This window comes from Mobula hypostoma, chromosome 24 (assembly GCF_963921235.1).
Source record: "Mobula hypostoma chromosome 24, sMobHyp1.1, whole genome shotgun sequence".
NCBI classification, from domain to species: Eukaryota; Metazoa; Chordata; class Chondrichthyes; order Myliobatiformes; family Myliobatidae; genus Mobula; species Mobula hypostoma.
Window position 1 is genome coordinate 20827260 of NC_086120.1, and position 15729 is coordinate 20842988.

Sequence of the window (15729 nt, forward strand, 5' to 3'; positions counted from 1 at the left end):
GGACATAAGGAACCCACTTCGAATATCACTGTCTCCCATCACCCCTCGATGCACCGTCTTGTTGCAGGGAAACAAGCCCAGGGCTCCCACTGATTCAGCGATATTGGCGTGTTGCAATGATTTTATATTTTCATACGGGGAAAATATGTGCTGTGTGTTTAATATCCAAATGTTACTTAAAATGTTATGATACTATTGACTTATAAGTGACTTATATAACCATATAGCAATTACAGCACAGAAACAGGCCATCCTGGCCCTTCTAGTCCGTGCCGAACGCTACTCTCATCTAGTCCCACCGACCTGCACTCAGTCTATAACCCTCTATTCCTTTCCTGTTCATATACCTATCCAATTTTTCTTTAAATGATAATACCGAACCTGCCTCTACCACTTCTACTGGAAGTTCGTTCACCACTTACTTCAAGCTCCCTGATAATTGACTTATCACTGTATTCATGCGAGGAAAATATGCGCTGTGTGTTTAATATTAAATTTGTTAGATAAATCCTTTTAGAAACAAAATGGAGAAACTGAGTGTATTAGCCACTTATCACCTATATTCCGGTTGTGATTAACCCCCGCCCTCCCCCCCCAGGACAGAATCGGCAAAAATGATTTGTTGAAAAAAATCGGCACGCACACGCATGCGCACTGGTGCCCGCGCAAGGCTTCATGGTCATGGTAGTCTTTCTCGGGGTAAACTACTCTTGTCCGTTGGCAACCCTACCCGCGCCCCCTCGCCCCTGGGTCGGCTGGTCCGCAAGAATATTGTCAATATTAAACCGGTCCGCAGTGCAAAAAATGTTGGGGACCCCTGTTCTACTGGAGCTGTCGGAGGCAGCATAAAGGACCTATAAAACTTACAATCCAATAGAGCCTTGAAACTAAGACCTGTGCTTCGGCATAATCTGAAGGGAAGCGTGGGCAGCAGCAAAGCTCACCAGTGGTGACTGTGTAACTCACAAAGATCCAGAGTCTCCTATTATGCTAGAATTCTTTAGAAGACTGTCAGTGTGGGTTTAGGCACTAATTTTATTGGCAGCCAAGTTTCCATCTCAATCAAACCATAAAGGGAATAGTGAGGCCCCTGTGGCATATGACACAGTGCAATTATTTTTACTGTGGGGCGTAGGGAGCTCTGTAGGCAACAGTGGAACTTGAATGGGCATCGTGTCAGAGCCTCCCGTTTTGCCTCCAGTCACTGGTAGCCTAGTTCAGACAGATACTACAGACATTGCAGGCCAACCATCTGTTTAGATTTCTAACTAAAATGGAACAGCATTCATGAAATTTATCTTCATGTGGGCAACACACCCTGCAGTGGCAAGAAACTCAATATGGCAAGAATCCTGAGCAAGTTTGCCACAATTAATATTTGATACATTGAATATCCTCTCTGAGCCAATCCAGAGAAGGAGTTTGTTCGATTATTAGGCATCAATACAGGGTAGTTACAGTGTGCCTGTATTTTCTGTGCCTGCATTGTGAGTGTCTGGCCATTCACTCCTGCACTCTGGGATTTCATCCCTAATCCTCTTCTGTCCTTCGTAAGTCATTCCTTTAATGCTAGTTCCTCTGACCAAGCTTATATTCACTGTCCAGATAGCTCCTTGTTTGGCTTGGTGTTAAATTTTCACCTCATAAACACTGCTGTGAAATGGAGAAAGGGGTTCCTGTTATGTAAACATAAGTTGTAAGTGAAATGGGACGCTCATTTTGTATGTGGCAGCAGAGATGTAGCCCAAAAAGTAATTTTAAAATTGTTCTGAGAATTATTATTGCTGAATAGTAAGGTACATTACTTTTCAGTTTAATAGCAAGACAGATAAGGAGTGACTGAGCAACAAGTGCAAACAGAATGCATTACTCGGTGGGTTTACAGAGCAGGCAAAGAGGTTAAGATTCTATCCTCCAGGGATACACTCACCAATGCAGGACTGCTTTGTAGCAGTGCTCTGGAAGCCCTCGTGACACTTGCAGTGGTAGCCACCAGGAGTATTAAAACAGTCACTGTTCACACATGGACTGCTGAAGCATTCATCGACATCTGGGGAGAAGGAAACACAAAATACTCAGATGTTAAAACTATCTGGTTGCCCCAGATGAGGGAACACAACGGAAAGAAAACCCAAGACTCTAATTACTGAGACCAACTACACAATAATTAAGGCAAGTTTCTGTCCAGTGGCGACCCAGTTGATTAGAGGCTGAATAGACAATTCCCTCAGAGCTGGAGCCTCGTGTGGTGAAGACATATATTGCTGTGGTTACAATGCAACTTCTAACCATTGTTTAGCCATTTTATCTAATTAGCTCAGAGATCCCCACTTTCAGATATGTGATCTGCAACATTATTATGCTGATTCCCTATCAACAAGCAGGGCTACTCCAAGTGAAGTTTAGCGGTATAGATCATTTGGTTTAATAGATAGATAGATAGATATACTTTATTGATCCCGAGGGAAATTGGGTTTCGTTACAGCGGCACCAACCAAGAATAGAGCATAAATATAGCAATACAAAAATCACAAACAATCAAACAACAAAATGCAAACTATGCCAGATGGAAATAAATCCAGGACCAGCCTATTGGCTCAGGGTGTCTGACCCTCCACGGGAGGAGCTCCAAAGTTCGATGGCCACAGGCAGGAACAACCTCCCGGTGACACCCAGTGTTGTATCTCGGTGGAATATGGCCGGAGTCCAACAGCAAAAAGTTCAATATCTGGGCTACAAACACGTTCCTCGATCGTAATATGACCCGGATTGCACCATCCGTTGTTAATGCTTTCACAATTCATACTGTTCACCTACCTATTTTCTATTCCCTTAATTTAGGGGTCTTTAAGTTTGTTTGTAATACTGGGATGAGTGATCTCAGTGTTCTGATTAAGTATAAACCTACTCTTGGAAGAAGGAAAGAGGAAAGGGAAATGGGTAATAATCTTATTCTGCATTTTGTCCATATATTGCCTCTCCTACCTTAGATTCCACATCTGACAAATAATCTCTTCCACAGCGTATACAAGATGTCCTTTATCATATTCTCTAGTTTACTGCCTGTTTCTTCCTACTTAATGCACTCTACCCAATTGTGGATTGAAGTTCACCAACTGAATTATGTCCCAGAGATCTTAAGAGCATAAGTAGCAATAACCTATCATCTCCAGGTGAGCTCAATGCTTTTTTTACACTCTTTGATTGGGAGAACTATAACACACATCAAGCACCCATATCTCAGGATGACCCTATAATTTCAGTCTCAAGGCAAACTTCAAGAAGGTGGACACATGAAAAGGGGTCTGATCCAGACAGCATACCTAGTCAAGTGCTAAAGACGCAAACAACAGGAATTCTGCAGATGCTGGAAATTCAAGCAACACACATCAAAGTTGCTGGTGAACTGACGAGTCCTGACGAAGGGTTTCAGCCTGAAATGTCAACTGTACCTCTTCCTAGAGATGCTGCCTGGCCTGCTGCGTTCACCAGCAACTTTGATGTGTGTTGCAAGTGCTAAAGATCTGCGTGGACCAACTGGCTGGAGTATTTACAGATATATTCAACCTCTTACTTCTGCATCTGGGTTTTACACCTGCTACAAAAGAGCACCTATTATAACAGTGCCCAAAGAGAGCATGGTGAACTGCCTCGCTGACTACTGTCTGGTGTACCTATATCGACCATAGCGAAGTACTTCGAGAGATTGGCTGTGGTGTGAATCAAGCTTCAAGACCTGGGCCTCTGTACCTGCCTCTGCAACTGAATCATCAACTTTCTCATTGGCAGACCTCAGCCAGTGAGGGATGTTAACATCATCTCCTTCTTGCTGAGCATCAACACAGGTGCACCTCAAGGCTCTGTGCTTAGTCCCCTGCTCTACTCCTTATAGACACATGACTGTGTGGCTAAGCACAACTCCAAAGCCATTACAATTTCTCCAATGAAGCCACTTTTGGACAAATCACAGGTGAGTAAGCATACAGGAGCGAGATGGGATACCTGGTTGAGTAGCATCTCAACAACAACCACTTGATCAAGTTTAGTAAAACTGAAGAACTGATGGTTGAATTTTAAGAAGGGAAAGGAGGCTGGATCAACATAAAGAGGATCAGTAGTTTTTATTCCTGGATGGTAACATACTGAATGACCTGTTCTGGGCTCAGCGTATTGATACAACCATAAGGAAAGCCTCCAATGTCTTTACTTTCTTAGCAGGTTAAGGAGGTTCAGCTTGTCATCAAGCACTCCAACACACTTCTGCAGATGTACTGTTTGAAGTATCCTGACTGGTTGCATCATGGTCTGCTGGAAATTCAAATGCACAGGAATACAAGAAACTGCAGAGATGTTCATCAGAGGCACGTTGCTCCCGACCAGTGGTAGGAGGCACTACCATCCGTCATCACAGATCCGCACCAGCCTAGCCATGCCTTTTTTTTTACTCTACCGTCAGTAAGGAGATACAGAAGCCTAGAGTCCCATACTACCAGGTACAAGAACAGCTACTTCCCATTCAACAGGATGCTGGTGAGGCTCCACTTTGAGCATTTTGCTCAGTTTTTGGCACCACGCTATAGGAAAGATGTTATAAACTGGACAAAGTGCAGAGAAGATTTACAAGGATGCTGCTAGGACTTGTACAGTTGGACAGACAAAGAGTTTATTCCTTAGAGCATATGAGACTAAGAGGTGATCTTATAGAAGTGTATAAAATCACTGTGAAGGCCACAGATGGGTTAAATGCATTCAGCCTTTTCCCCAGAGGGAATAGGTTTAAAGTGAGAGGGAAAGAATTAAGAAGAACCCAAGGGCAACTGTTACTTTTACACAAAGGGCAATATCTGCTGTATGTCAAATCAGCTGCCAGAAGATGTGGTTGAAGCAGGTGCAATAGCAACTTTTGAAAGGCAGTTGTACAGGTACCTAGATTGGAAAATCTTAGAAGGTTATGGGACAAACAGTGGCAAATGGGACTAATTCAAATGGGACATATTGGTTGCCATGGACCAGTTCGTCTGGCCCTTCTTTGTCCACCATTACTATCTCTCTGGAGTCATTCCATGCTGTATGACTACGACTAGCTATTCAGTTGTTGAACCAACCAGCAAACCCCTAATCACTACAGTTTAACAACACCATGAACACTTTAACCCTTCTGCACTAAAATGGGTTTTCTTTTTTTGTTCTAAGTGTGTTTTTATTGCAAAAATTCTGTATAATTTATATTTAATAATGCTTTCTTGTTAATTCTGCTTATATATTGCTAATGTGCCAGTGATGCTGCTGCAAGTTTTGCAACTGTGAGCATATGTACCCGTGCGTATGACAATAAACTGTTCTTTGACTTAATATGCTTTATGCTAACTCACCCTGGCTTCTAGCCTCATACAGCAAGTATACTCTTCCCTATTACAGACTGTACCTCATCCACTTAGTTTCCTTATGCAATCTACAATCAATCCCAACTACCTAAATGTTTTATTTTCCACCTATGGCTTTTTGTTAAGTGCAGAACTTAGTCTATCACAGATTTCAACATTCTTGCTCCGGTGGAAGGTTTAGAAGGGAGGAAAGTAATCACAGGGAGTAAAAGCAGAGAGAAATTACAGTCACCTGAAAAGTTTACCAGACAAGCTGAATCTCTGGAGAGATAGCTCAACTTAAAGCTTTCTGCCCCTCGAAGGAATTCACACCATTCTCACATTTCTGGCAATCTGATATCTAGATAATATTGCGTTGTTAATGTTTATGAATAGATGTATCTTACTGAAAGTTTAAGGAGGAATTTATGTGTGTTGGTGAAGTTTATAAACAGAGAACAAGGGGGCTTCACAGCTTCCAGCCTCATTATGCATGCAATCCCCCACGCACTACACAGGCATGTGCATGAGCGCACACACATTCTACAGCCCCCACAAACTCTTGGTGCATGTTACAGCCTCACAAACATTGGCGACTATACATGTAATGGAGGCACGCAACCCCAGACTGAACATTACATCACCACACTATCACTCACAGGCACTCCCCGCACAAGCTACACTGCATACCCCAACATGTATAGGGAGAGGACCCAGTGGGAGGAATGGGAGGAATGTGTGGAATCGAATAAGGGAAGTGAGGTGGGCAGATGGGAACAGTAGGAGGAGGGCCCCCTACTGTTTCAACTACCCACCACCTCACCTCCCTTGGCAAAACACACAAAATACTGGAGGAACTCAGCAGGTCAGGCAGCATCTATGGAAATGAATAAACAGTCAACGTTTCGGGCCGAGCCTCTATGCGTTTGTGACCCCATCTCCCTTACTTGGTTCCATGCCCCACCTTCCTTTCCTATCAGATTCCATCATCTACAGTCACTGGTTGCTTTTGCTTATCTCCTGCCAACATCTGCCACTACTTTCACATTTCCCTCCTCAATCTACAAATGACCCCTCCTCACTTGAATTGACCTATTACTTGCAAACTCCTGCTCCACCTTTCCTCTCATTCCTCAATATGAACTGTCTGTCCGAAGTGTTGACTGTCCATTTCCCTCCATAGATGCTGCCTGACCCACTGAGTTCCTCCAGCAGTGTTTCCTTTTTGCTCCAGATTCCAACAACTGCAGTCTTGTCTCCACTTATTTTTGCTATGATGTTTATAAGGGAAATGTAAAAGGACTATTTAATGCAGGTCCTATAGGATTCTTGGCTCACATTTGCACTATGCAAGAGCGGAACTTTTATAGTTTCATTTTTTAATTCACCATGTTTTCTCTATAAACCTTTTTGACTACAATCTGGCATAGCCAGAATAACAATCCACTCAGGATAACAATCAATATAGGGAATGTTTAGCCCATTGTGACATTGCAGGTTCTTTGGCAAACTATTAAATCAACCCCAAGTCCTGCTCTTTTCCAATAAGTCTGCAATTTCATCCTTTTCTGACTTGACCATTATCCTCAAGGGATCCTGCAGCCTAATAACGTAGGTGGCTAGATCATTCTCAATGTTCACATTTGCAAAGTGGGCAGCCAATTATATTAATTATATAGCAATTAAAATCATTGGAAGTCAGATGGAACTTATAAAAATGTTTAAGTAAAAAGAGATCTGAGTTCCTTTTGTTCATTGAAGAGTACAATCTCTATGCCATGCTCTTGACTACAGAACAGGAAATTCCAATCAGGCTGGTTTTGATTACGACTGTTGTCTGAAAGGATGAACAGATTAGCACGTGTTCTGGGGTAGGTAATTTAATATCACCCAGAATATGAACAGGATCAAGCTCGTCAGCAGTATAAACCCTGGGAGATTTCAACATCCTGGCCAGGCTAAGGCTAGCCTCTAAGGAAAGAAAGAATAAACAAAGAGAACGAAGTGAATTGAAACTACAGCCACTTCACAGGTCCTAACAGACAGAGAGCATATCGCTGTGTGTTTGCACAATTGCCAAATGAGGTCATTATACCGCATTTTCTTTGTGGCCTGTATTAGACACCACACTATAGATGGACATGACTAGTCCACAGATAAAGCACAGGCAACTGCACCCCAGTCGAGTCAGCATCAGGTGCACTCCTCACCATCTTAAACCAATACTCGACCCCAAACACAGTCAAGACGGAGGATACTGTACCCTAATATCAGTCAATAGATGGGACACTGTGTGCTAACAGACAGAGACAAGAAAATTTGCAGATGCTGGAAATCCAAGCAACATGCACAAAATGCTGGAGGAACTCAGCAGGCCAGGCAGCATCTATGGAAAAGAGTAAACTGTCGACGTTTCAGGCCGAGACCCTTCAGGACTGTTTACTCAAACAATCAAACATGTCTTATTTTGTGGAAAAGGCAATAGTTTACTCCACCAACTACCACTCCTCTCTTTGCACTTTCCCATGCAACCGCAGGAGATGCAATATTTGTTATTTTACCTCTTCCCTTCTTCTTGATCTCAAACATCGACTGTTATGTAACTTCCACAGATGCTGCCCAGTTCTCTGGCTTCCTCTAGCATCTCGTTTATTGCTCGAGATTCCAGCATCTGCAGTCACTTGTGCTCTCAAACACTTCTTCTAGGTGAACCAGCAACTCACTCTTACTTCCTCCAGTTCAGTATACTGCATTCTGTGCTTACGATGTGACCCCAGTGTTAACTCACTCTCTCTGCAGATGCTACCCGACACTGAGTGTATCTTTTATTTCTGATTTCTAGTACATACATTTTTTTTGTCCTTGGCTCAGGACATTACCTCTCAATTACAATCAATGGTTAAGATACTGAACCCCCAACAATTGTCAGATCCTTGGATGCTGAATTCCAGCCATAGTCAGTTCCTCCAGATACTGACTTCCAGCTTTAGTGACTTGAATACCACATCCAACTCATGGTCTAAACTTCAGGTACTGAACCCCAGCCATAATCAGATTCCCAGATAATGAATCCCAGCCACAGTCCGAACCCTGGATAATGAATTCTTGCCATAGTCAGGGAGCTGTGCAGAATAATTAGAACCAAGTATCTTTATCTCTTCAGGAACATGTGAAAGAAATGGAGATGAAACAAAACACCACACTGCAAAATACCCATCTCTAATATTGTGTCAATTAAGCAAATAGTGTCCAAACTCACCAATGCACTCCCCGCGTACATCCTGCTTGAAACCCATGTTACATTCGCAGCGGTAACTCGATGGAGTTGGGATACAACGTCCGTTCAGGCATAGGTTGGTGTAGTGTTTACAGACATCGGTGGTCTGATTCAAGGTGGCCGTACCTGAAAAGAATAAGAACAGAATTTAAATTTTTGAGAAACACACATCAAAGTTGCTGGTGAACGCAGCAGGCCAGGCAGCATCTCTAGGGAGAGGTGCAGTCAACGTTTCAGGCCAAGACCCTTCATCTTTGTTTGCATATTTCTACAAAATGGCCTTAATGCTCCAATGTCTAGGTAACAATGGAAATATTTAATATTCTCTGACAGTCCAAAAACTTAAACACACATAGCCTTTCCAGGGGCCCAAGACTACCATGTACTATTTGGAGTCTTTATGCTATATACACTGTTCTGGAGACAATGTGATGTGATACATGGACACACACTTCCAAAAATCATTTCAAATTCAAGATTAGTAAAAGCTTAAATAAGAGTTCAGCTATCCTTGACTGTGGTTGAAGAACTATGTCCCATAAACAACTACATGAAAAAAACTCAAACAACAGGAATTCTGCAGATGCTGGAAATTCAAGCAACATACATCAAAGTTGCTGGTGAACGCAGCAGGCCAGGCAGCATCTGTAGGAAGAGGTGCAGTCGACGTTTCAGGCCGGGACCCTTCGTCAGGACTAACTCACTCTTCCTTCAGTTAGTCCTGACGAAGGGTCCCGGCCTGAAACGTCGACTGCACCTCTTCCTACAGATGCTGCCTGGCCTGCTGCGTTCACCAGCAACTTTGATGTATGTTACATGAAAAAAACTGAAGCTTTCATGCCAGTGGAACCTGTCCATTACCATACAGTACAATTAATATTGCCAACTTGGACTGCCTCATCGCTTAACCTCTCATACATGCACTGAGCGACAGGAAAGAAATCCATCAATGATATTTACAAAGGTCATCACTGTGCACAGATTATTTACAAAATTATTTCTACTGGCTGTAAAAGTCATTCTTCAAGTGTTTTCCTTTGTTGTTTAAAGCTGCAAAAGCCGACAGCTTTTGGTATGGTAAAACTGACTATTTCAAGTCCACTGTGTATCATTACTAGTCATTGCCTTCACGGAGAAAATTCAAGATTGTATAATATTTTTCAAGATTCAAGAATGAACAAAGGGGACAGGAACCAGGGCAGCTACAAATAGGAGGGGCAGAGTATGAACTCTCAGAAGAAGGCCTAATCATCCACGATGTTCAGGAAGAAATTCTCCTACTTAACTTAAGCTCTCAACTAGGAACAACAAGTGAGAAGTCAATGATTCAATAAGGATGTCATCACTGAAATCCAAAGCAGGGCAAGAATAACATTACTAGAGGATGGGATTGGAGGTATTTGCAACATGTTAGGGTTCACCATCCTCTGTTACATATAAAGGTCACTAACTCCTACTGTTCAAACAAAACACTGGATTTCATTCTCTCCTGCCAGAGACCAGCGTATGGAATGGTAAAATTTACTTGTTCAAGACATACAATGCCTATGATCGCACACATCTTGCTATGCAGATTGGAATTGCAGATTGTTTTTTCCTAGATATCAAAGGAAGATATTCTCAATGTTCACCTGCAAATAGATGCAGTCAGCCATGAAGGTGAATTCAGGTATCATGGCAGCAGTGAAAATGTCTTCACTTTGTGCCAATCCTCTGTATCGTTTGCAGTGAAGACACCAGGGCAAACCAAAGGCAAGCTTCTGGACAACAAGGTCTATCCACTGATGAAATGGCTCATGATTTTACTGTACATACAATACAGAACAGCACATTGCCAAAACAGGCCCTTTGGCCCATGATGCTGTAACCAAACTAACTAAGCTAATGACACTCAAACCCTTCTGTTTGCACATGTTCCACATTCCTCCATTCTCTGCATATCCATATGCTTATCATAGACTCTCTCTGGTATCTGCCCCCACCAACACCTTGGGAGCATATTCCAGGCATCCAGCACATGTGTCCTGCATGGCTCCTTTGAACTTCCCACCTCTTACCTAGCATGCACTCGACATTTTGATCTGCATATACAAAATACCATTTTGTCTACTCGATTTATGCCTCTTATCTTTTACAAGCTTCTTTCATGTCTCCTCTCACCCCTTGCTGCTCCAGAGAAGACAACCCAAGTTTGTCCAACCTCACCTTATAGAACATGCCCTGTAATCCAGGCAGCATCCCGGTAAACCCCTTCTGTAACCTCTCAAAAGCCTCCACATCCTTCCTGTAATGGGTGATCTGAACTGAAGATAAAACTCTGGATGTGGCCTATCCAGAATTTTATGAAGTCTGGCTTATGTATGACCTATATACATATAGGTAACTTGCACACAATCTAAGACAGGTTATCGCACTTCTACATGCTGGTAGTCTGGTCATTTACACAAGAAGTAATGTTCCCTCTTCCTAGACCACTCCCTAGGAGCCGGATGATACTTAGCACAGAGTCTGCCAAGTTTTAGTGGTAGATTACTCTCCGCTGCATAGCCTCAGCTTTGTGAGGGGTAGTGCTTGTTACCTGCTGAGAAATATGGAGAAGAGAAGGAAGGAGAAAGCAATCTATACAATCCTTTCTAATTCTGGAATATCCATGAAGAACTACCTCAAGTATGATGCAGGTAACAAGTAAGGTCACTGTTATTCATCACAACCCAAAAATTAAAGCAAACAAAATAAGCATTTCTAATAAGTTTGGATTCAATAAAGTAGAGGTTACTTTATTGGACTTGTAGTTCTTTGGCCTGGATTTAATATTCTTGAGTCATACATTCTATTCCACAATCTTGGCTGGGGATTTAAATTATATGATTTGATTAAATTTTAAATTTGAAAAAAATCACTGGTATCAAAATGATTACTCTGAAAGACAGAACTGCAGCAAAAGCCCATCTGGTTAAATACCGTGCAAAAATGTAGGAAATCTGTGATCTTTATCTGATCTGGCCTTCATATAACTGCTATTCAATTGTATGAAATCACCACATAAAAGTTTGAGTGAAACCACACAGACCACATAGGATCAACCTCAAGCAACAAGTGTCATCCAGCCCAAATGATTCTGCAATCTCCTCTTTGCTAAAGTCAGGAAAAGCTGCCAAAAGTAGGAGAGCTGAGCCACAGGCTTATAAATTCAGACCTGTTAGCCAAGACCTAGAAGTCTACTTCATTATCACTTGGTATGACCTTTCCCATAGAACACTCTCAATGAAAGTGTTGTATATTCATGGCTAATTACTCCTAAGAAAGCTCATCATTGGTTATGAAATTTCCTGATCCACCTCTCCAGCTACCTTCCATTTCAAGTGTCATTTCCACTGAGGCTGCTTCAACGTTCGTTGTCAAGAGTGCTGCATGATGACTGAGCTGTGCAAGTCTGAAGGAAAGTGCTACGAGACCGTACCTGTGCCATGTGAAAGAACCAACACAAGGGAAAAAACCTACGACTTCTGCCTCACCATAACATCTGGCGCTGATGCATCTGGCTGTGGTTTAACTGGCTAGAATGACTACTGCACAATCCCTGTGGAATCAAAATCATTTTCTTGCCCTTCCATCATGCGCTTGTTGCTTGAGGTCAATCCTATGTGGTCAGTGTGGTTTCACTCTTAAACTCTGCTAAGTGAAAAATTTCAGAACAGACATGGCGGTTCAAAACTGGACATACATGAGACTTAAGGAGTAGCCACAGAACTGGTTTTCACCTCCTGGCCTGGCATATTCACTATTCTATCATCACCATTAAACCAGAGGACTAACCCTTGGCTAATGAGCTGTGCAAAAGAACATCAACAGACAGTGCCAAGGCTAGCAAAAAATAAAGAAATACCAGTAGATTTGGTGCATGCTTATCTGTGGAAGCTTCTCACATCTCATGGGTTAGATTAAAACACTGCATTCTTGCATAATAGATGGAGGAGACTCCCTCAACGTGCCCATCCTTATTGAATATGAATGAGAAGACTAAAGCATTTGCAATCATCTTCAGCAAGAAATGATGAATAGATTATCCATACTTCCTCTTGAAGTCCCCAAATATTTTTCAATTTAATTCACTCCATGTGTTATCAAGAAACAAATGAGAGCATGATACAGCAAAAGACATAGGAACAGACAGCATCCCAGATGTGGTGCTGAAAACTCTGTCTCCAGAACTTGCAGGAGCTCTGTCCAAGCCATTCCAGTACAGCTACAGCAAAGGCACATACCTGCCAATGCCCATAAGAAGGCATTTCCAGTTGAGTTGATTGCTATATCAGCAAACTACTATCAATCTTCAACAAAGTAATGAAGGGAGTCACTGACATTGCTATTAAAGAATATGTATAACCTGCTCTGTTAAGATTATTTGCCTTCAGAACTAAATACAGTCTTGGTTACTGGTTTACTACCCTTGAACCAGAATGGAATTAAAGAGCCTGAGTAAAATTAAAACTAATGGAATCGCACTCTCCACTGGCTGAAGTCATGCTTGGTCTCAAAATAGTTGTAGTTAGTGGAAACCCGTCACTTTAAATCCAGGTTATTGCTGAGATTCCTCAAACTAATGTCCAGCCCAGTCATAATCAGATTCTTGAGCAATGGCCATCATTCCACCACTATGATAAAATATTCTCAAACTGTGTTGAAAATACTGCCCGAAAATATTGGAGAAACTTTATAGCCTCCAGGATAAGCTGGCACTTTTATGAATGAGCTGGCACTTCTCACTTATCAGTCCTAGGTCTTGCTGCTTGCGGTCACGGTCACCTTCACTTACTGAAGATTTGTGAATGAAAGTGAAATTTGTGCAGGTCACAGCAGACAGTGCTATTTCTATCCTGTAATAAATAGAGGGTCTTTGATGAAATAGCTAAATATAACCGGGTATAAGACGCTATTCTGAGGAACAACTGCAGTCATATCCTGGGGCTAGGGTGACAGATCTTCAACAACCACAGCCATTTCCCCTTGCTTGAGGTATGATTCCAGCCAATGGAGAGTTATCTGATTGTAGTCCATGTTAGCAAACTTGCCAAGGCTTCCTCTGCAGCACCTCCCAAATCATGAATCTCTCTAAAGGACAACACGATAGATTCAATGGAACACCACAATCTTCAAGTTCCCCAAAGATTACACACTGACACTGACTTCACTCTGGAGTTACCTTCACCACCCAATCATCAGTTGGCCTTTCTAGTAATGCTCACTTCCCATGCATTAGAAAAAATGCATGGAAATCATGCTTTAATTCATAAAAAATGTAAATCAATCACTGTTTTACTTCCCTATAACTAATATTTTCCATGTACCTTTGTCTCTCCAGTCCTCCAAATCAGTGCACACCCAGTGTTTGTAGCATGGTTGTTGGAAGACCGTTGACTTTCACAGGAGGTGATGTCAGATTTCCTCAGAGGTCATCTCCACTGCTCTGGATTAAAGGCTGCAAGGTGCACAACCTCAGTATTAGAAGCAGAACTTTGTGATGGTTGGCTGAAAAGTGGGATCACACATGCAGTGACCTGAGGAAAAAGAAGTTTCTTACATCCTGGATCCACGGCCTCTCCACGTGCAGTGCTTCAGCACTTTCAGTAATCTAGCAGATGACTGAAGGCTAGACAGCTGTGTCAGCCTCTAAGCCCCTTTGTGCACTAAAATCTGCAGCATGATAGAGCAAGTTGGACTTCACATGCAGTTCACATGCAGCACTGAGCACTGACTGGGTCCACTCATGTACCAATACTGACAGTCGCCGCAGGTTTTCTGCCCGTTTATTTTGTGAGAATGCTCATCAGCTTTTCTTAAAAGGCCTCACTTGAGTCCTCAGGCGAGGAGCCTGAACACCACCTCAGCCTCCACTGATGAGCAGCTACTCTGTCATTGCCCCAGTTGTTGGTTAATCCCTCTCAGTGAGTCATCATGCCAAATGTGGGCAGCCAGGTCCAGCAGAGAGAATGCTGTAGTTGGCATGGGCCAGTTGGGCCAATGGATCTGTTCCAAGCCGTATTACTCTAGGATCATGCGCTGACCACAACTGCTATCCTCTAATTCACATTGTGTTAGCATCCAATCTGGTAGATGCATGTGCAATAATCTGACCACAGGCCTCCTTGTTTTTCCTTCTTTGCCAGAACAGGACCCAGTTTGGACTTCTCTGGTATCAAGAGGATCAGAATCAGATTTATCAGGGTTTGCAGGATTAAAGCAGTGGCAAGGGGACGGGTAGGGAAAGTAAGAGGTGCATGCCTTGCAGCTTGTAATTCGGAAGACCCTGATGCAATGTGGAGAATGTAGAATGTGGAAAAGGCAAGATAGCATTTGACCAAATGTAGCATTAAGGCATCCTGGTACAACTTAAGTTGACATGCATGAATCAGATAACAATTCAGTGGCTGGAATTACACCACAGGCAAGGAAAAATGGTTGTGGCTGTTGATCAATCATCCTAGTCCTAGGATATCTTTGCAGGTGTTCCTCAGAATAATGTCTTTAAGTCCAACAACCTTAAGCTGTTTCATTCACCACGGGAGAGATGTAGGATTAGTTACTGATGATTGCACTATGCTCGATTTTATTCACAAATCCTCAGCAAGTGATTCTATCTGCAAGCAGTAGTACCTAGGCAATATTTAGGCACTGGCTGACAAGTGACAGGCTGCACTCGTGCCATGAGTGACAGGGAATGAGAATCTCCAGTGACAGAGTCCAACTACCTAGCCTTGACATCCACTGCTATTATCATCACCAAGTTCTCCACTATCAACTCCCTAAGGACCATTGACCAGATACTCTATAGGATCAGCCATTCATACTCTGGCTACAAGAGCAGGTCAGAGGCTGTTATCCTACTAATGTACCAAGATCTTTATGCCATCTACAGCTTGCAGGTCAGAGGTATGATAGAATATTCTCCACTTGGCTGGATGAGAGCAGCTCTAACAACCTTCAAGAAGCTGAACACTAATAAGGATGAAGCAGCCCACTTAACTAGTAGCTATTTAGAACATAGACATTTACAGCACATTACAGGCCCTTTGGCCCAAAATGTTGTGC

The 15729-nt window shown here is 42.6% G+C and overlaps 1 protein-coding gene across 3 annotated transcripts in view; it reads right to left on the reverse strand.

Moving 5' to 3' along the window:
* Positions 1–15729, reverse strand: part of fbn2b (fibrillin 2b) — a 287896-nt gene that overhangs the window by 86849 nt on the left and 185318 nt on the right. For all 3 annotated transcript variants that reach the window (XM_063032677.1, XM_063032678.1, XM_063032679.1), the window contains 2 exons: positions 8623–8766; positions 1931–2050 (listed from right to left, as the gene is read on the reverse strand). In XM_063032677.1, the coding sequence (XP_062888747.1) occupies positions 1931–2050; positions 8623–8766 (264 nt within the window). The remainder of the gene's footprint in view (positions 1–1930; positions 2051–8622; positions 8767–15729) is intronic.